This window comes from Phoca vitulina, unplaced genomic scaffold, assembly GCF_004348235.1.
Source record: "Phoca vitulina isolate PV1807 unplaced genomic scaffold, GSC_HSeal_1.0 scaffold25, whole genome shotgun sequence".
Classification (NCBI taxonomy): domain Eukaryota; kingdom Metazoa; phylum Chordata; class Mammalia; order Carnivora; family Phocidae; genus Phoca; species Phoca vitulina.
This window is the reverse complement of record NW_022589728.1, coordinates 38,334,275-38,354,990: the sequence shown is the minus strand read 5'-3', so window position 1 is coordinate 38,354,990 and position 20,716 is coordinate 38,334,275. Positions and strand designations below refer to the sequence as shown.

General features: G+C 41.4%; 2 protein-coding genes across 2 annotated transcripts in view; one reads left to right on the top strand and one right to left on the bottom strand.

The window, feature by feature from the left end:
- SLC26A7 (solute carrier family 26 member 7) overlaps positions 1 to 20,716 on the bottom strand; it is a 110,922-nt gene that overhangs the window by 83,910 nt on the left and 6,296 nt on the right. The gene's annotated exons all lie outside the window — the stretch shown is intronic.
- Positions 16,364 to 17,846, top strand: LOC116642998 (hsc70-interacting protein). Its single transcript, XM_032421686.1, has one exon. It carries the CDS (start codon positions 16,450 to 16,452, stop codon positions 17,557 to 17,559), a length of 1,110 nt encoding a protein of 369 aa, XP_032277577.1. The 5' UTR covers positions 16,364 to 16,449; the 3' UTR covers positions 17,560 to 17,846.

Sequence of the window (20,716 nt, the reverse complement as noted above, 5' to 3'; positions counted from 1 at the left end):
CATTTCAGAAGATCACCCAGATCTACTAAACCAATGATGGGGGCAAAGGAAAATTGCATGCAGCATTTTTAACAAAAGCATCTTGGATGAATTATATGCACACTAAGTTTTGATAAATGTGATAAATATCAACAGGATAGGAGTTGCCCTATTTGGCTACATTTTTATTCTATCTGCAGCAGAAAATGTATAGACAGAGCTAGAAGCAGTGAGATCCTCACCTCTTGCCTAGTGAATAGCTACCTATTTATCTGTTTGTTTTATTAACTCCTTTCTTTCTCTCCCTCCCTCTCTCTCTCTTTCCCTCTCACTCTTTCCCTCTTCCCCTCTCTCCCTCCCTCTGGTTTCCCTCCCTCTCTCTCTTTCTCCCTGTCTCTCTTTAATCCCCCGCAAAATCTATGTATAGCAAAATCCACTCAAAAACAGAATTTCTTCAGATCTCCTACTCTTATCAAATTAAAATAGGAATAATCATGTAACATGTTTAACCCAAATCTTTAAGAGAGCTCTAAACCTAAAAATGTAAAATATTACTTCAGTAGATTCTACAAAAACAACCTCAAAGACCAGAAATCCTGTAGACACTTCCTTCATCTCATCCGACACTGATACTGAGCTTTCCCTTTGAGCAACAGCGCCTTTCACTCTCAGCCAGAATCTGCTTCTTTGCTAAGATGACAATGAACAATGGCCAACATAAAAGAGGAATGGATGAACACAGATAAACGGTGCTTTAAAATGTCAAATACTCTTTCCACAAATAAGAACCATAAAACCCAAGCCATCCTCCCACACACACCTCCAAAAAGCACAGAGGGCTGGATGAAGTTTTCTTATTCTGATTCTTTTATTATTCTGGGTCACAAAATAAGCCACATACATATTTTCATACACACACACTCACCCAGCTAAAATACGGTAAATACTCCAAAAATGATGAATATATTGACTAGTTCAAGTCACTTACAAATTACCAGAATTATCTATACTCTTCTCCATATTTATGAAACAGGGTATTTGATAAATTAAGAGCAGGATTACAACTCTCTAATTCTATTATTTGGGGAGGAAATACTGCAAATGCTAATAAATATTTGTATTACATAATCTAACTTGGATTAGAAGAGAAGCAAGACAACAAAAAGAAGGATCAAGAAATAAAAACAAAATAAGTATCAGGCCAAAGGGTACCAAAAGGGGATAGGAAGGAAACGCAGAGCAAAGGGGAAAGGGAGAGAGAGAGGAAAAAAAGAGAGAGAGAGAGAGACAAAGAAAGAGAGATTGGAGGAAGCCCAAACCTTAAGGTCTTTAGATAATTTTTAAAGATCAAAAATCATAAATTGGTAATGCAAGTCTGATATAACCGCAAAAGAATGGTCACTTTCTGAAGGCTTTGAAAGATGCAGTTTTTAAGAAAACATGTTTTGTAGGTGTAGTAATGGCTATTACAGAACAGAAACAGAATAGACTCCTTATTCCAGCACCAATATCATCAGTAGCTTCAGGGCTTGTGAACATCCCCAGACTTTGGAGAGGCCCCGAGCACGAAGTCAAACATTTCCCACCATTCCCCTTGCCCCTAAACCCCAGGCCGGCTGCAGGGCAAATGACTTCCCTAAACACAGCGCCTGACCCCTGAGGGAGAAGGAGCACCCAGGCGGGTAGATCGCTCTTGAGTCTCTGCCTCTGCTCCTACTATAATCTCTTGGTTGAAATGGCTGGAAAGCCACACAGTCACTACCGGTGAGAAAGAGAACTGTTTATCACAGAGAAGATGATATTCAGTACTTTAAGATACAGATTTTTATTTCCGTGTCAGCCGTTTTTTCTGGATTTACATGATAGCAATTGTTCAGAAAAATAAAAGAAACCTGGAATTGCAAAAGATCATGTCTAGAAATTAAGTCATGTGTTAGAAGCTGGGGATGTGGTGCTGGAGTGACATGTGGAGAGCCACTCTGTTGGAGACTCCATGTTCTGTTGGCCTATTCTAAGGTTTATTCTAAGTTCTGCAGCTATTTATTCTAAGGTCAGGCAGCTAGGACTCAGAAGCACTGGTTTTATTCCCCTTTGAACCATGATCAGTCTTTTAAGACTTTGTGAATTGAGTTTCCATACGAAGTAATACAACTGAATTGTCTCATTAATCTCTCCAATTTCTAATACACAAGAAAGAAAATATTTACAAAAATATCAAGAAGGCTGAACCCAGGCTGACCGGCTCACGCAAAGACCCTGGCCTCTGCGTCCAGCCCGCAGCTAACTGAAGCTGGTGCTTGATCACTCAGCACTCTATGCAAATTAGAAAAAGGTGCCCCCTGCTGGATGATCAACCCCACCTTATTTGTGACCTATGACTGAGGAACTGCCCATCAGAAAAGCACGGGAAAGCTTTCCCTCATCTTCTGCAAAAATGGGCAGCTTTTAGTTTGGTCAATCTCGAAAATATTCATTTCTCAAAATCATGTTAAAGCACTGTATTCAATTTGTTTTAAGTTGCCAAGCAGAAAACAAACATTACCTTTCAGTTCTAAATGCTGGGCCCACAGATGAACTGTTGCATTTGTATATGATGAAGGAAGAACTCTAGGATTTGAGATAGAAGCTAATAATCTATTCAACCAGGGGACAGGTGGTGTTTGTCACCTGCCCCTTTGCCCCCTGGTTTTATTTTAAAACCAAAGCTGAGATTCTTTTTTTTTTTTTTTTAAAGATTTTATTTATTTATTTGAGAGAGAGAGAATGAGAGAGAGCACACGAGAGGGGGGAGGGTCAGAGGGAGAAGCAGACTCCCCGCCAAGCAGGGAGCCGGATGTGGGACTCTATCCTGGGACTCCAGGATCATGACCTGAGCTGAAGGCAGTCGCTTAACCAACTGAGCCACCCAGGCGCCCCCAAAGCTGAGATTCTTATCCTAATAAGTCATACCACTTAATAAATTAGAGCATTATCCAAATGACACCCCCTCGGTAAAAATACTTCAAAGGAGTAAAAGCCAATAACAAAAGCTTAATTATTTCTGATAAATGCCTAGGGGCGGGCAGTGGAGGTGGCAGAGTGATGTCATGAATATTGAGGATCAGAAGTATTTTTGTGTGCATTTCAGAACTTATTCTGAGCCCAGAATTGCTAAAGATAGAAGCACTTAAAGTTCTCATTCCAAAGAGTAAGGACTAAGCACCAATAATCCCAAGAGAGTAATAGAAAGTGTTCAGAGAAAGCACTAACAATAAGACTCAAAGAAAGGAGATGAAAGATCCAATCCTGTGCTGCATTCCTTAATCACCGACTTAAGGTTCTCATGACTCGCCTTTTTTAATGAAAATGAAAGGGCAGCTTGTACGGACAAAGGAAATGGAAGGCAAGGTGATCCTGAGGTACTTTTCCAGGTTAACAGTTAAAAAGGAGAAAATGCTACCTAATGATATAAGGTGTTAGGCGGTTCTGCTCTCCCCACCTCCCTCCCTCGCTGTCTCTCTCTCCCTCCTCCTCTCTCCTCCCCACCTTCTCCTCCTTTTCTCTTTCTCCATTTTTATAGCATTTTTTAAAAAAGATTTTATTTATTTATTTTGAAGAGACACAGAGAGAGCACGAGCCAGGTGGAGGGGCAGAAAGAAAGGGAGAAGCAGACTCCCCACTGAGCAGGGAGCCCGATACTGGACTCCATCCCAGGACCCTGAGATCATGACCTGAGCCAAAGGCAGACACTTAACCAACTGAGGCACCCAGGTGCCCCTCCCTTTCTCTGTTTTTTAAATAATCTCATATTTTCTGATTCAGAGAAGGTGGTAGAAATATCTAGAATCAAGACATTGGGACAGTGGGAAGATAAGAAATACTGAATCACTACAAATGGCCTATCAGCTACACATTTTATTTCCTCTTCAAATGAACAGTCATTTGTCCCAAGAGTAAAAGCAGAATTGGTACATTTATAAATCGAATAATGAAAACTAACTTAAAATACGTGGCCATACACACATACAAAGTCAGGACTCACACACAGTGTGGAATGTTTCTGGGCAGGTTACTGGCAGGCTGAAAAAAGGGAATTTTGCATCTAACATGGACCATTTAGGCGTTATTTAGGTCCTCAAGAGAAGCAAAGCCTAGACATGCCCTCACTCCATCCATGGATTCTAGTAGGAAAACCTCTGGGTCCTTACACATCTAAATTAATTAGTTACCACTGACTCCTACATATCACTGAGAATACTCATTTCTCAATTTTAGACAAGGCATATAACCTCCATTTGTAGAGCAAACAACATGGACAAGTACCCCCAAGCTGACCAAAACCACCACCACAGCTTTAAGCCAACTGAATTCTTCCTGAGTCAGATTTCACCGCCAAGGAGATAGTATGGAACACTTCAAAGCATCAGTATTTCTGTTCCTCTGCCCCAACTCCCATAGGATGGAATCCCTGTCTACAACATGGGAATAATGTCACCACCTGCCCCGGTGGAATAGGTCATTAGCTTCTGTGGTAAAACATTTGCTATTTTTAGCCACCCATCTCCAGTGTCCCTTCTTTTGGTAGCAAGACACCAATTTCCTTCAGGAAGTCCCTCCTGCCACCCAAAGAGCATGGGCTGAGAAAGGGCAGTTGACCCCTGCTCCAAGCTCTAGGTGGGGACCCATGGCTCAGCCTGGCCAATCGGGAGATTTGCACTCCCTTCACCAAAGCATCTGGTTTAGAGAAGGACATGAGATGCATGTATGTTTTATGAAATTCCATTACACTTTTATTGGAACTGTTAAATGAATACATAATTACTTAATAATGAATATCTAATCCTATGTATTAAAATACCTTACATAATAATTAAAGATGGAAATGGCCTGAATAGTCATCAATATGGACACCACTAGATCAATTTTGGCATAACAGAACTATGAAATATTATGCAGCTATTAAAAAGAATGAATTAGACCTGTATCCATTAATCTGGAGACATGTCCATTATATATTGTTAGACATGACAAACAAGTTACAGGCATATATATTTTTTATGTAATACATTATGTAAAAATCCAAGGAAGAGATTATACATCTTTTTACACATCTTTGTAACTTTTTTCACCTTTTACATCAAGTTTATAAACCTATACAATTTATACATTTTTGATAGAGACTTTTGAAAGCAACCTTAACATTATCCTGAATCTTAAAGAAGTCATTAGATTTCTTTCTAATGGAAGCAAGGTGACAAGATTTGCTTTTTAAGCGATCACTCTGGCAGTTATGTGGAAGACACACAAGACTGGCAGAAAGAAAACAGGGAGCTCCTGCTGATACCCAGGTAGTGGCGGGAGAGAAAGGAAACGCAGTTCCATCCCATATAAAGAGGCATTACACGCAGTCAAAAAACAAATCAGTTCCTTGGCCTGTGGCTTTAGCACAGAGCACTTTCTTCCTAGAACATGTCACAGGACCAAAGGTGGCTAACTGGATGTGAGTGGTTGTGACAGGAACCAGCTAACATCCTGGGTTAGGTCCAAAGAGACTGGGCAGGTGATCATAAGAAGGCTGAAGGTCCTGGTCAATACCAAAATTCGAGGAGTGAAGGAACTGCCAGATGCATAGGAAGAGAATTAGGAGAAAAGGGCGTCAAGAAGCCAAGGCCAAAGTCTATGGCTATTCTACAGAAACAGTATGCATGACAAAGAACAGAAATGTCCTTTGAATTGGATAACAGAAGAGGAGCCACTGATGACCTTAGACCGAGCATTCCTGGGGAATAGAGGGCATAGGAAGGAAGGGGGGGGGGCGCAGGGGCGCAGGGCAGGTTAAGGAATGGACCTGAGCAGAGGAAGAAGAGGCAGGACACATGAACCAACCCCTGAAAAACCTTATTAGTGAAGAGAAGAGAAAAAGGCTTGGGGCCAAATGGTGACATGGGATCAAGGAAAGAGGAGTTTGTTTATTTTTTTATTATTTTAAGATAGGACACATGAGCCCTTGGGTAGTCAGGTTTTTTGTTATTGTTGTTTTTAGAGAGGGAGGGAGAAGGAGAGAGGGGAGGGGCAGAGGGAGAGGGAGAAAGAGAATCCCAAGCAGGCTCCATGCCCAGTGCAGAGCCCAATGCAGGGCTTCATCTCACAACCCCGAGACCTTGACCTGAGAGCCACAATCAAAAGTTGGACGCCCAACTGAGCCATCCAGGCGCCCCTAGGCAGTCAGGTTTTATGAGCCCTAAATCTTAGACATTTTGAAAGGCTTCCTAGAAAAAAGATAAAGTTACAACATAAAATTAGTTACAAAAGTGAATATTTACACTGAGAAATCACTCTAAATTATAAATTCTAAAAAGCTGACAAACTCCATGACAAAATATCCATAAAAAATAATATACTATTTTTATTGATTAACTGCCTGATACAACTCTATACGTCTTTATCCCCCTTATAATTTTAGGCTGGATATTCTTTGAACACTTCTTCATCTGATAATGATTTTTGTAATATTTGCTATAGAGAGAATGGAAAGATAAATTTGGCTTTCCTCTTGCACATCAGACATTTCTAATGTACCATTTCAGGTATTCTTGGCCTCACCTGTCTCTCATAGCTCTGCAGGCGCTGTCTGACTTCATGCAGTGCAATTTGACAGCTTCTCTTTTTCTCACCCTGGCATTTCTCTGTTGACATCTGCTCTGTGATTCTGTTAATGCCCAGACTCCCACATGTCAGCTCAGAGGAGCACCCAAGGGGTATGCCTTTGACCAGTGACAGAGTAAACTAGTGAATACACGTTTCCTCATTTCTCCCAACTGAAAGATAGTCTGGAGGTGCAGTGGATGGATACCTTCTTGGGGGCACGGCCCCCATGCCGGAGCTATGTGACACCCTTGGAGAGAGCCAGCCCCATCACAGGCATCTTCCTGTTGTCTCCCCCTCACAGTCCCTCCCCCTGCCCTCTGGGCTTGCTTTCCCTAATTACAAAGTTGCACAGAAGCTCTCTGACTCAGACTCCAGTTTCTGGGGAATCAGACTAAAGTAATCATTTTGTATTTACGGATTTTTTTTTTTGTTACTGGTAGATCAGAAATTTTTATTTTAGCTGTATAACTAGTTACTAATATCATGTGTAATCCAAACTGTCAAACTGCATAAGCCTCTTTTGAGATTCTTGATAACTGTAAGATTTCAGGGCATTTCAAGTTTTCTTGTGCAGAAACTTAAAAATTATTTGAGAACTGCTGACATTAATTATCCAGTTTCTTGATAATGCCCTTGTTATATTACTGTCCGATTAGTGTTATTTGATCTCTGTCAGTGTCAGCCCTTGGTGGCAACTTCCTCTCAGCCAGATCCCAAAAACACCTGCAGCCATGCCAATACCACCAGACAGAAGAGGCGCGACCCAAGGGAAGCTGAGTTGGGAAGAGACAGTGTTCTTAATCAACTTCTGTTAAAATACATCACTTTGGAAAGTTTACGAAAATACATGACCATGTGAAGACAATTGACCTTGCAAGGGGCACAAGCAAATGGAGATGCAGTATTGAAGAGGATGGATATTAAGCATGGAAACACAAGCATGATGTGTTTTATATGTGAATTACCAAGGGCGATGGGAAGACGATGAGCCTCCACTTGAGAGGAGTGTCCGCGGGGATAATGCCCTTGAATGAGACAGCAAGCTTTTAAGAAAGACGAACAGGCTGAGAGAATATCTTGTGAACATTTTGGAAGTGTGGATTTTTGTTCCCTAAGGGAGAGGGGTTCCTAAGGGTGCACCGGTAAAGGCTGGCCGCGAGGCTATCACTAGGAATAACAAGCCAGGGAGGACAGACACTGTGTATTAGAGGAAGGGAAGGAGAAGGAGAAATGATAAAGGAAGGGTCTGATTTTGTGTGGTGATCAAGAATCACAGGAACCAGAGGCAAATGTGCAAGTATAAACTCAAATATACACAACATATGCCATTTCTTTGTTTCTTCTTACAGTATTTACTTGGGACTCTGAGACCCACTAATTAAGAAGAGAAAGAGACTGCAACAGTGGTCCCTGGTTTCCCGGTCTTGAACTAGGTCAGTGTGAAGGACTTTCTCTGGGTCACTTCCATCCTTTAATATTTTTAATACTAGAGTTGTTACCTAACTATATTCAAAACTATAATTTTCGGGGGGGGGTGGAAAGAAGTAATCCTTTAGCTTTGGTGACATAAGTATATAAGTAAACATCAGACCAGGCATGTGAGATTATATCACTTTTCAGGCTGTGATGGTTGAAATCATTTCAAAAATGGATTATGTGCAGCCCCCCATGCTCGGAAAGGGTTAATTTACTCCTTAAAGATAACCCAGCTACTTCCGGAAGGGATTCAGTAGCTCACCATTTTCAAGTGGCTAAGTGTGTTGAGCAAACAGTAAGGCCCACATGAAAATAAGGAACTGTTTGAGCAGAGGAAAGGCACATTTCGTTAATCTCTGACTCCTGGCAAAACTGAGGGGCCCTTGTCTGTGCAGACCAGTGCGTTCAGCCACAGTCCTGTTTGGCACTCCCTCCTCACACAATGCAGCCTCAGAGACTAGGCCGCTTGGCCACACAAATCGTAGCAAAGCAGTAATGAGCCTCCTGTCTGCCCAGTGCTGTCCAGCAATACCCCCAGTTTACACACAGCAAGCTAAATGAGAATGATCACGAACCCACAGGATACAAACAGTCATTAAAATGTTCTTTGACCCAGTCATGGATATAAGTGCTGGCTCACAGGCCTTAAGACCCAAACAGAATGATACAATGAACTTAAAATGCTAATTCGGTTATTTGGCACCTCTTCCCATTCCCTTTCGGATTTGTTTTCATTTCTGTTTCTGTTTTTTTTTTTTTTTTTAAGATTTTATTTATTTATTTGACAGAGAGACACAGCGAGAGAGGGAACACAAGCAGGGGGAGCGGCAGGCAGAGGGAGAAGAAGGCTTCCCGCTGAGCAGGGAGCCCGATGCGGGGCTCGATGCAGGGCTCGATGCGGGGCTCGATCCCAGGACTCTGGGATCATGACCTGAGCCGAAGGCAGACGCTTAACGACTGAGCCACCCAGGCGCCCCTCTGTTTCTGTTTTTTAACTGGGTAGGCAGGGGAGGAAAGAGAAATGGGAGAGAGACAGAATATATGCACATTCATGCACAGAGATGCAGATGTTCAATGATATCTGTCTAGCAATGGATATCAGTAATAGCTTGAAGTAAGATTTGAAGTACCCATCCTAGCGAATTTGGGAGGGCACCCTTAACATTTTGTAGGATGCCTAGAACTTCTCTAACTTAACTGTTTTGGAAGACTTCAGGCAAAACTGATATTTTCCATCTTCTTACCTTCCTTTTACCTTCAAGTAGCCAAGCTAAGACCTAGGCACAGGAAGACATCTGCCTCAAGTGAAACATGTACAACGTGCCAAGCACTTGAGGTACATTGATTAACAGCCCAGATAAAAATCCCCGCCTTTCTGAAGTTTATGTTTACATGGGAAATAGAAGACAGCAATTACAGCATTGAAATAACAGCATTAAACACTTCTTTTGTACTAGATTCTGTCCTGAGCACTTCATTTTCTCTCATTTAATCCCCAAAGTAACTCTATGTACTGGGTGTTGTTATTCCCATTGTACATACAGGAAGACTTAATCTTAGAGCAGCTAAAGAACTTGACCAAGTGATGTAGTTGGAACTCAAAATTGAGGTCTTTCTGATAGTTATTCTGTAAGTACTTAAACCTTTTACTATGTACCCAAATCCACCTTAAATTTCATTAGAGATATAAAGGAATATGAGATATGAACTATAGGTTCTTGCCTGAAACAAACAATTATATGTGCAGCTTATAGAATGATCAGTATGGTTAGGGTTCAAAGAAGATAGAGAAATATGGGAGCCATAGTCACAGAAAGTTTTATTGAAAGGTAAGAACTAAAGCTGGGGTTGAGGATAGAAAGAATTTTTTTCCACAAGTTGTCCTCGTTCCTGAAGAGTTATGAAGCACTTTGTTCTGGTACATCTGAGTTTATCATTAAAAATATTTTCCAGGGCTCTCGTCAAATTTCACATTTTTGGTTTATTCTTTATGTCCTGGGAACTCTATGCTTCATCCATACATTTTACCATGTCCACCACACTCTTCTTAGAACTCTGACCCACTGGCTCCCAGAGCACCATGATGCTCAAGGACCATGTCTTCTCATTCCCCTTTGCTAGCTCCTCAGCCACTGAAATGTCAGTGTTCCCCAAAGTTGCTTCCATTCTGATTTCTCTTTTTGTTCTACAAACTAATCCTGTCCACCCCCATGACTATAATCTTTCCAGAATAGAATTTCTCCTAACTAGTCTCTTGCCTCTGCCAAGAATGTAATAGAAGCTGCTGCCAGAGTGATTATTCAGTAACACAAACCTTTGTCACACCCTGGCATTCCTCAAGAGCCACCAATGCTCTCCAGCACCTTAGAAAATAAGCCCAAATACTTTGTCCATGTTATTCAAGCCTTTTAGGATGTGGGCCCTGCTACCCTCTCCAGTTCAACTCCCACCAAATGAGATTACTGATGAGTGTTTAAATGAACTGTGTTTTTTTCTTCTTCTTACCCTTGCATATGTTTTTTTCTCCTGTCCATAGTGCCCTTCATCTATGGACTACCTGGGAAACTATTATTTAGCCTTTAAGACCCAGTCAAAGTATAATTTCCTCTTGAAACTTCCCCTAACTACAAACCTCAACCCCACTTCAGCAAGACTTGATCATGCCATCAATGTAATTACCATACCTTGTATATTCTTCATTTATACTACTACCAAAATTATTATAATTATCTGCTTTTATGTCTAGTTCTCCAATTAGGTTGTGAGATCTACTGTTAAGGAAGATAATAAAAATTATTTCCACTTATAAGTAAACTATTATGTGTCAAGCACATAATAGTTTTCATGGGGCTCTGATAAAGACAGAAAAGGTCCTAGAAATGAAACGATACATTTACCCAGATTTACCAGACCCTGATTTACCCAGGATATGAGGAGACAAACAAAGGGTCAAAGACAAAGGAAGGTACTGGTTATCAGGCAGATGGAGACATAAGCAAGGTCGGTAGTCAAAAAACTATAAATAGTTCAGGAAATGAGGTTAATAAGTGGTTCACTGCAGAGGCCAGTGCCAACCCAAGGCTGCTGAAGGCCAGTTTTCTAGGAGGTGCTAACCACATTAGGCAGAGTGTGACTGGTAGCTTTAAGACTTCTCATAGGTCCTGATGTTCTTTCCCCTTGAACTCTCTACCTGAGTAAATCTGAACAGGAATTGCCCCGTGGCATCTTTCAGTGTTTTTTCTGAGGACCACGTTTCCATAACACCCATCTAGACAAAACACTAGATCAGGGAGCGGCAGAGGGCAAGAACTTTCGTCCCACTTTACATTAACTGCTGGCTATTGCTTCTTCCTTCTCTTTGCCAGCCAGGTGTATTTTCTCACTGCCTCCTATGGGCTCAAGTCCACCCACTGAAATTTGAAGCCTGCTCATATGCTGGGTAGAAAATCAGAAAAGACACTGAGATCTGTCCATGCTGCTGGCCTCCTAGACTGAACCTCAGTCCCTTTTTACCCAGAATCTTGAACCCAGGTCCTAATCCTAAATTGCTCCTGTATTTCACCTTAGCTTCTGACACTTTATCCCCAGTTTTACCTTTTGTGTCCTGCTCTCACTGGTGGATATCCAGATGCTAAATTTTACACCCACCAGGATGAATTTGCATGTCTTAGCTCACCTTCTTGAACTTGACCTCAGTCCTACCTTCTCAAATGGCTTGATTCTATCCCACTCTCTCCAGTTACAGTTACAACCTCAGCCCAAGCAGTGGAGCAGAAGTTCTCAGACACCTTCTCCCCACCACCCTCCACCTCCCCCACCCAAGAGGAGGGCTGCTAATTGGAGATGTCAAAGTTGAACATTCCGATGAAGACACATTTTTTTTATTTTAATTCCAGTATATTTAACATACAGTGTTAGTTTCAGATATACTATATAGTGATTCAACAATCCTATACACTACCCAACATTCATTGTGATGTGTACTCTTTTTTTTTAATACTTATGAGAGTTCCCTTTTTATTTTTTTTAAATTTTATTTTATTATGTTATGTTAATCACCATACATTACATCATTAGTTTTTGATGTAGTGTTCCATGATTCATTGCTTGCCTATAACACCCAGTGCTCCATTCAATACGTGCCCTCTTTAATACCCATCACCAGGCTAACCCATCCCCCGACCTCCCTCCCCTCTAGAACCCTCAGTTTGTTTCTTAGAGTCCATAGTGTCTCATGGTTTGCCCCCGCTCTGGTTCCCCCCCCTTCATTTTTCCCTTCCTACTATCTTCTTTTTTTCTTTTTTTTAACATATAATGTATTATTTGTTTCAGAGGTACAGGTCTGTGATTCAACAGTCTTACACAATTCACAGCGCTCACCATAGCACATACCCTCCCCAATGTCTATCACCCAGCCGCCCCATCCCTCCCATCCTCCACCACTCCAGCAACCCTCAGTTTGTTTCCTGTGATTAAGAATTCCTCATATCTCTTAATCCGAGGACACATTTCTTTATGGGCAAAGGTATATCCACACATGTACGTTTTTCTCTCTTCTACTATTTCTTCATCCAGGCTCCTAATATGATAAAAAGACCAGGGCCTGCCTCAAGGTAAGCTCTGATACATCTTTCTCTCACTCTCTTTTCACAAGCACGTCCAAACCTTAGCTTTACAAGAAAGAATACCTCTTTGATCTCAGATCTAAGTTGTTTTTGATACAATACAGTTTAGCTAGAGCTATGCTTTAAAGAGTAACACAGCAGATAAAGTGGGACACTGGCTGCCCTTCCCTAAATGTTACCTCTCTTGAGATCCTCTCCAGAGAAAGAATGATGAGCAGGACTTGAGTTCTTAAAATGCCATTTCATATACTACCATACATCTATACTAATCAAGTCTTGCCACCTATTTAAGACTGCCACTTGGATCTCTATATTGGTCCAGTTTTTACCACTAACAATTCATTTCATGTTATGTTATATAGATGGGCTCATACTACTTTTCATGTTCCTAAATAAAAACACATTCTTTGGCAGCTGCCTAGGTTAAACAACCTACTCACAGCAGAAAGTGGCTGAAACCAATACTCTACAAACTTTCATTAAGAAAATGTTCCCACCCTTACGTACCCACACCAGATTGAGATCTTCAAGGCTGAATAACAAGATCATATTCTCATATACTTTGTACAAATTTCTGAGGAAGGAAAAATAATAAGGCCCTTGTGGGCTGGATTGTTGTCTTATATGTATCTGTCTCTTTCCAAGAACATAGCAAAATACTGTGTATTCTTTCAAGTATGTTTTTTAATAGAAATGAATAAAGTACCCTAGGAAGACAGATTAGTATTCTTGAAAACAAAATAATTAGGTGGCACTAGGTACTTTCAAGAACTACACATAAGAAATCAAACCCAAACTGTGTGGGTAATGATGAAAGTTTATTTCCCTCTGGTAACTGGTTTGTGGTGGTCTTAGAATTGTTATTAGCAAACCACAGTATAATCAGCTGTCTGATTCAAAGCATCAGTGGGCTCAGGGCTAAGCGATTATTACAAGTGGGTCTCCCAGAGTAAATTTACATATATTCAAGAACCACAACTACATGCAAACAAAATTCCTATAGACCCACATTCTCTAGGTTCAGAGACAAAGACTGTTAATCAAAAATCATTGGTTCTAATCACTAAAGGGGGTTAAGGCAAATCACATCATTCTTTCATACCATACATAGCTTGTTATATAGGTGAGAGCTCACAAGAGTGAAAATGACAAAATTACCATGACCAGGAATCTTCAGGATCAACAGACTTAGAAGCTGATAAAGCAGAAACAGTAAGAGACTAAAAGTTTCCATGGGGAGAGTAGCCACTAAAAGGAAAGTGGACATAGGAAAATTCTGTCCTGTCATCTCAGTTACGATTTTTCACTGTCAACAAACATTTGAGTACCTACTAGGTGTCAAATACTTTGATAGGAGCTGAAAGAGTTTCCCAGGACTTGAGAACTTGATTGCTGAAACGAGGATAGTTGATCACCCTAGACTATAAATAGTCCCTGCCCTCAAGGAACTTATAACTTAGGGGGGAAATCAAATATAAATCAAAAACAAAAGCAATAGTTAGTTAAGTGGACAAGTGAGAGTACTATGGGAGAACAAAACTGAGGTATCAAACGCTTTGTGAAAGCCTGTAATTCTCAACCCTAGCAACTCATTTTAGTTCACTTTATTATTAGTTGAGGAAGCTAACTAAGGCCCAGGAAATTAAATGATTTGCCCTAAATTCCCCAAAATTCTATTTTAATTGGTCTAGGGTTTGAGCACAGGTTTTAAGTGCCAAAAGAGATTCTAATATGCAGTCAAGGCTAAGAACCACTGAGCTAAACCCAACCCTGATAGATGCTAAGATATAATCAGGTGAAGATATAATCTATATAGAGTGAATCAGGGGGGAAAAAGTACCCATTTAAGAAGAAGCAGTATGGGGTGCCTGGGTGGCTCAGATGGTTAAGCGTCTGCCTTCGGCTCAGGTCATGATCCCAGGGCCCTGGGTCCAAGCCCCCCATCGGGCTCCTGGCTCAGTGGGGAGCCTGCTTCTCCCTCTCCCTCTGCTTCTCTCCCTGCTCATGCTCTCTCTCTCTCTATCTCTGTGTCTCAAATGAATAAATAAAATCTTAAAAAAAAAGAAGAAGAAGAAGCAGTATGTGTAAATGTCCGGAGGCAAAATGAGTATGATCCTTTAGAACACGAAGCAGTTCAGTGTAACCACAAGATAGGATGAATAAGAAGAGATGTGGTTGGAAAAGTGAGATCCAAATATTGAAGGGCTTTGAAAAACATCTTCAGAAGTCCAATGCTGTCTAATGAGAGAAAAGCTGGCTATTTATAAGCCATAACTCCCTCCCCAAATAATGTTTGCTTTTATAGCAAATATATTGTTCTTTTGAATACTGTCATGAATTTGGACAATCATGGTGTCCCTGAGCTGAGCCTGAGAACATCCTGCCCCAGATCTGAAGAGGATGAATAAGAGGCATGAAGTGGTACTGATGTAAAAGAATAGCAAGTATTGGGGAATATGATAAATTGGAAAGTCCACGCTCATCGAAAGGGTACAAGCACCAATAAATTTCAGCCTATGGTGTCCATTTAGGAATATGAGTCACTTGTTTTTAGATGATTAGATTTAAATAAAGAGGAAAAACCTCTCAGTTTAAAAAAGAACTCTTCTGATATTTCAATATTGGCTCCCAACATGATACAAGTCAGTAAACGCACACCTATGGTTTCAGTTCCAGGGAGCCATGAGGGAAGGGATGAGAAGAAAGATGGTGTGGGCAGTGAGAGAGAGAGACCAATGAGATACTGTGAAGCAAGGGTATTCTATGGAGTGAAACACCAAGAAAGGTCCAAAAGCCATTGGCAGAGGTGTAGCTGAAGGAATTTAAGACAAAGATCCCCACTATCCAACTCAAAAATTTTTTGTTGTAGTTTGAAATAAACAGTAGAGAGACAAAACTATAAACAAAAAGACATTCTAATCGGCATGGAAGGAATGATGGTGGCTTTTAATTAAGATAAGAGCATGGGCTCAAGAGCCAGAAAGAAAAACATCAAAAGACTCCCTCTATAAAAAATTAATTAATTAATTAATTAAATTTTAAAACTTAAATAGTAAATGCCCTAGATTTGAGCAAATATGCCTTTAAAGTCCTTCTGAGAGAAAGCTTACATCCTTTCTCTGTCCCTTGGAGATGGAAATCTTATTATGTACTTAAAATATAAATATCTAAGAAGATAACTTTCGTCTAAAGCAACCACCTACAACTGCCTAGGGCTGAAAAATAAAATAAAACAAAAAAGCCTCTTTTTTGAAAACAAAACAAAACAAAAAAACCACTCCCTCTGCTTTATAGAAACTGTATTACTTGGCACTACAAGCAAACTAATCCACTTTCCTTCTTGCGCAAGACTGTTGAATCACAGATCTGTACTTCTGAAACAAATAATGCGATACATGTTAAGAAAAAAAAAAGAAGAAGAAGAAGAAGATAGCAGGAGGGGAAGAATGAAGGGGGGGAAATCAGAGGGGGAGAAAAACCATGAGAGACGATGGACTCTGAAAAACAAACTGAGGGTTCTAGAGGGGAGGGGGTTGGGAGGATGGGTTAGCCTGGTGATGGGTATTAAAGAGGGCACGTTCTGCATCGAGCACTGGGTGTTATGCACAAACAATGAATCATGGAACACTACATCAAAAACTAATGATGTACCCCTTCCACACGATCACGCTGAGCTAGTACCCGGGCTTGGAATCGGGCCGCAACCTAAGCCGCGCCTGCCGCCTTTCACCGCGTCTGGACCATGGACCCCCGCAAAGTGAGCGAGCTTCGGGCCTTCGTGAAAATGTGTAAGCAGGATCCAAGCGTTCTGCACACCGAGGAAATGCGTTTCCTGCGGGAGTGGGTGGAGAGCATGGGGGGTAAAATACCACCTGCCACTCATAAAACTAAATCAGAAGACAATATCAAGGAAGAAAAAACAGATAGTAAGAAGGCGGAGGAAAACATAAAGACAGACGAACCATCAAGTGAGGAAAGTGATCTAGAAATTGACAATGAAGGTGTGATTGAACCAGATACTGATGCCCCTCAAGAAATGGGAGATGAAAATGTAGAGATAACCGAGGAAATGATGGATCAGGCAAATGATAAAAAAGTGGCTGCCATTGATGCCCTAAATGATGGTGAACTACAGAAAGCCATTGACTTGTTCACAGATGCCATCAAACTGAATCCTCGCTTGGCCATTCTGTATGCCAAGAGAGCCAGTGTCTTCATCAAATTGCAGAAGCCAAATGCTGCCATTCGAGACTGTGACAGAGCTATTGAAATAAATCCTGATTCAGCTCAGCCTTATAAGTGGCGAGGGAAAGCACACAGACTTCTGGGCCATTGGGAAGAAGCAGCACATGATCTTGCCCTTGCTTGTAAACTGGATTACGATGAAGATGCTAGCGCAATGCTGAAAGAAGTTCAACCGAGGGCCCAGAAAATTGCTGAACATCGGAGAAAGTATGAGCGAAAACGTGAAGAGCGAGAGATCAAAGAAAGAATAGAAAGGGTTAAGAAGGCTCGGGAAGAACATGAGAGAGCCCAGAGGGAGGAAGAAGCCAGACGACAATCAGGAGCTCAGTATGGCTCTTTCCCAGGTGGCTTTCCTGGGGGAATGCCTGGTAATTTTCCTGGAGGAATGCCTGGAATGGCAGGGGGGATGCCTGGAATGGCAGGAATGCCTGGGCTCAATGAAATTCTTAGTGATCCAGAGGTTCTCGCAGCCATGCAGGATCCAGAAGTTATGGTGGCCTTCCAGGATGTGGCCCAGAACCCAGCAAATATGTCAAAATATCAGAGCAATCCAAAGGTTATGAATCTCATCAGTAAATTGTCAGCCAAATTTGGAGGTCAAGCATAATAATGCCCTTCTGACAAATAAAGCCCTTGCTGAAGGAAAAGCAACGATCACCTAATGGATGTCGCAATAATACAAACCAGTGTACCTCTGACCTTCTCATGAAGAAAGCTGGGGTGCTGTGAAGAGAATCCCTACCCCTCTGCCCCACATGCAACTGAAACATTCTATAGTGGTTTGCCATTAGGGTAGTCATTCAGATAATGTTTTCCTACTAGGAACTACAAACTTTAAACACTTTTAAACCTTAAAAATATTTAAAAACATATTAAAAGGGTGTGTTAGTCCCTAAAAAAAAAAAAAAAAAAAAAAACCAATGATGTAATGTATGGTGATTAACATAACAATAAAATTTTTTTTAAATGCAGATAATCATAGTATCAAACTCTTAGATTATTCTGAAGTATAATTTATGGCACATTTTAAGCACTCAGCAAATAAAACAATACCTATTAAGTACAATAGTACAATATCTATTAATACCAAGGTCTAATATCTAATTAATATCTATTAATACCATTAATACCAATGGTCACAAGGCCAATGGCCATCAGGTATATTTGAGAGATGTTAAGAGGAAAGAATTTAGAGAACCTCCTCAATTGAATACAGTTGTTAAGCGGGAAGGGCAGTAAGGATCATTCCCAGACTTCTGGTATAGACAATTGGGTAGATGGGGGTGACTCTCAGTATAATACAGAATAGAGGATAAGGATTGATTTTGAGAGGGCAAAGTGATGTGTCCAGCTGTAAACATGTCCCTGGGAGACATTAAGATGATGTTCAATAGGCAGCTGGATATTTATATCTAGAACAAAAAAGAGAAAATTGAGCTAGAAATATATTTTTACAACTCACCAGCAGAAAAGTGGCAATTGAAGCCATGGAAATGGATTAGTTCGTGAGAAACAAAACGTATAGGGAAAAAGATGATCGAGAACAAAGGCTAGAGAAACAGGCTATTATGTTTTTTATTTATAGAAATGGTGAAGCTGAGACAGACCCATGCTGCTGAGCTCATGGCTATGGAGGGGCGTAGAGTCTTGCCTGGTGGGCAGACATCTCCAGTGGCAGAAAAGTTAGAAGAGCTCCAGGGAGGCCTTCTCTTGGACTCAGGATGGCAAAGGATAAATGTGCCCTGGGCAGGGGGGTTAGGGTTAGAGATGGCACCTACTGTGATACAGGAGAGCAGAGCTGAGATGAAGGGGAATAAACCGCGTGAAGATGAGTAAGCCTGGTTACAGACCCGTGGCACTCCGTTCTTCACTTTTATTGCCCCCTAGCCTTTAGTAAAGTCTCATCCAAACATCTGATCCGTGTGCTCTACCACATGGTAAAAGCTATTGTTCATTGATGCTCAGGGCCAGTGTTCAAGGACATCTGCGCTCCCTCTCTCGTTTGAAGCACGTCTAACAGGGGGCAGTGAGAAGCTCTCAAGGAAAAGAGCAGGAGCCCCAGTATGGGTAATTCTTCCCAGTGGCAGAGCCCTCTTCTGCTCTCAACCAGGATCTCTGGGTTTTATTTCATCGAGCAAGGTGACGTGTTATCCTGGGAAGGGGCACCTGGGGGGCTGATGTGAAGGGAAGCTAGGGCATTCTGTTGCTCACAGTCAGCCCCAGTCCTACTCAGGTTATGGCTTCTATAGTCGAACAAAACTGGGGAACAGAAGGCAGTGAGGGCTGAGGGATGGAGCCTGGCACATGCAGATTTGAACCCCTCTTAAGCTGCACATCATCTAGTGTTCTGAGCCTCAAACTCCTCTTCTCATAAAAATATAAAGTATAGTGATATTTATCTTGCTGGATTCTGTAGAATTAGAAAAAAAATGTGTGATACATTTAAATTTAACAACACTCAAATGTGTAGTTAAGGTGATTAGAACTTAAACCTAATTAAGCAATTAAAAAAATGTGTTCGCACATGCAAGTAAAAAGTTGAGGTTGTGCTAGCTGCCATCAGGACTGTTTCTCTCTGCTACGCTCTTTGCTGGGCTGGCTTCATTTTCAGGCTGTGGAGGCCCTGGGAAGCTACAGAGGCATATCATCCTCCCTGCCAGCAGTCCCCCTATAAACAAAGGTGTCTCTTCTTTTTTTTTTTTTAAGATTTTATTTATTTGACAGAGAGAGAGAAAAATAGTGAGAGCAGGAACACAAGCAGGGGGAGTGGGAGAGGGAGAAGCAGGCTTCCTGCTGAGCAGGGAGCCCGATGTGGGTCTCGATCCCAGGACCCTGGGACCATGACCTGAGCCGAAGGCAGACACCCAACAACTGAGCCACCCAGGTGCCCCACAAATGTGTCTCTTCTTGAAAGGTCCATACATACCCTGGGATCCAGATGGACTGAACCATTCAGGTCACATGTACTACCATTATCATGTTGAACAAAGAACGACTGACTTGTTGCATAGTAAATCCATGCCATTGTGCCTAAGTGACAGAGCTCATGCCTGAACCAGTCGCTGGCCTGATGTACGGGATTGTACCAACCACCAAGACTTGAGCCACAAGGCTTTTCCTGGACTAATCGCTGTGTCTGCATCCAGTTCTCAACACTGTTGCACAATAGATTCTGGGACAACTTAAAGAAGAAAAAACATAATGCCTGAAAGTCTGGGAACCCTTCCCAGGAAGTCTGACAGTTGCTTGATAATGGGACTCAGGTATCAGTATTCTTTTAAGCCCTAAGGTGGCTCCAATGGATCTGTAAGGTTGAGAATCTGGTTGAGGGGGACTCAGCCCATTAACTGGCCTTGACTCCATCACTAGAGTCAAAATTACAACCTCATATACACATATACTAAACCACATATACTAAAAATGGATATAGTCACTAACAGAAGTAAGGATGGATCCTAGCTGGCAAAAACAGAAGTCTATACAGGCCACACACTTTATCCTCACACTCACTGCCAACCTATTTTGTTGCAAACCTTGCTAAGGTCCAACACCCTAAAAAGGAAGGTCATGATTCTTCCATGGGAACAATGCTAAATATTGTAAAGAGCATTACTCTAAGTGCAGAAGTACATAAATGGCCCTTTAATATAAACATCATCATCTTTTTACATTTAAGAAAAAGAAAACCAGATGTATAGAATGAAGCCTGGGGTTATAATGTGAGGATGCGTCACAGGATAAAGGGAAATGGAGGAGAAAGGCCA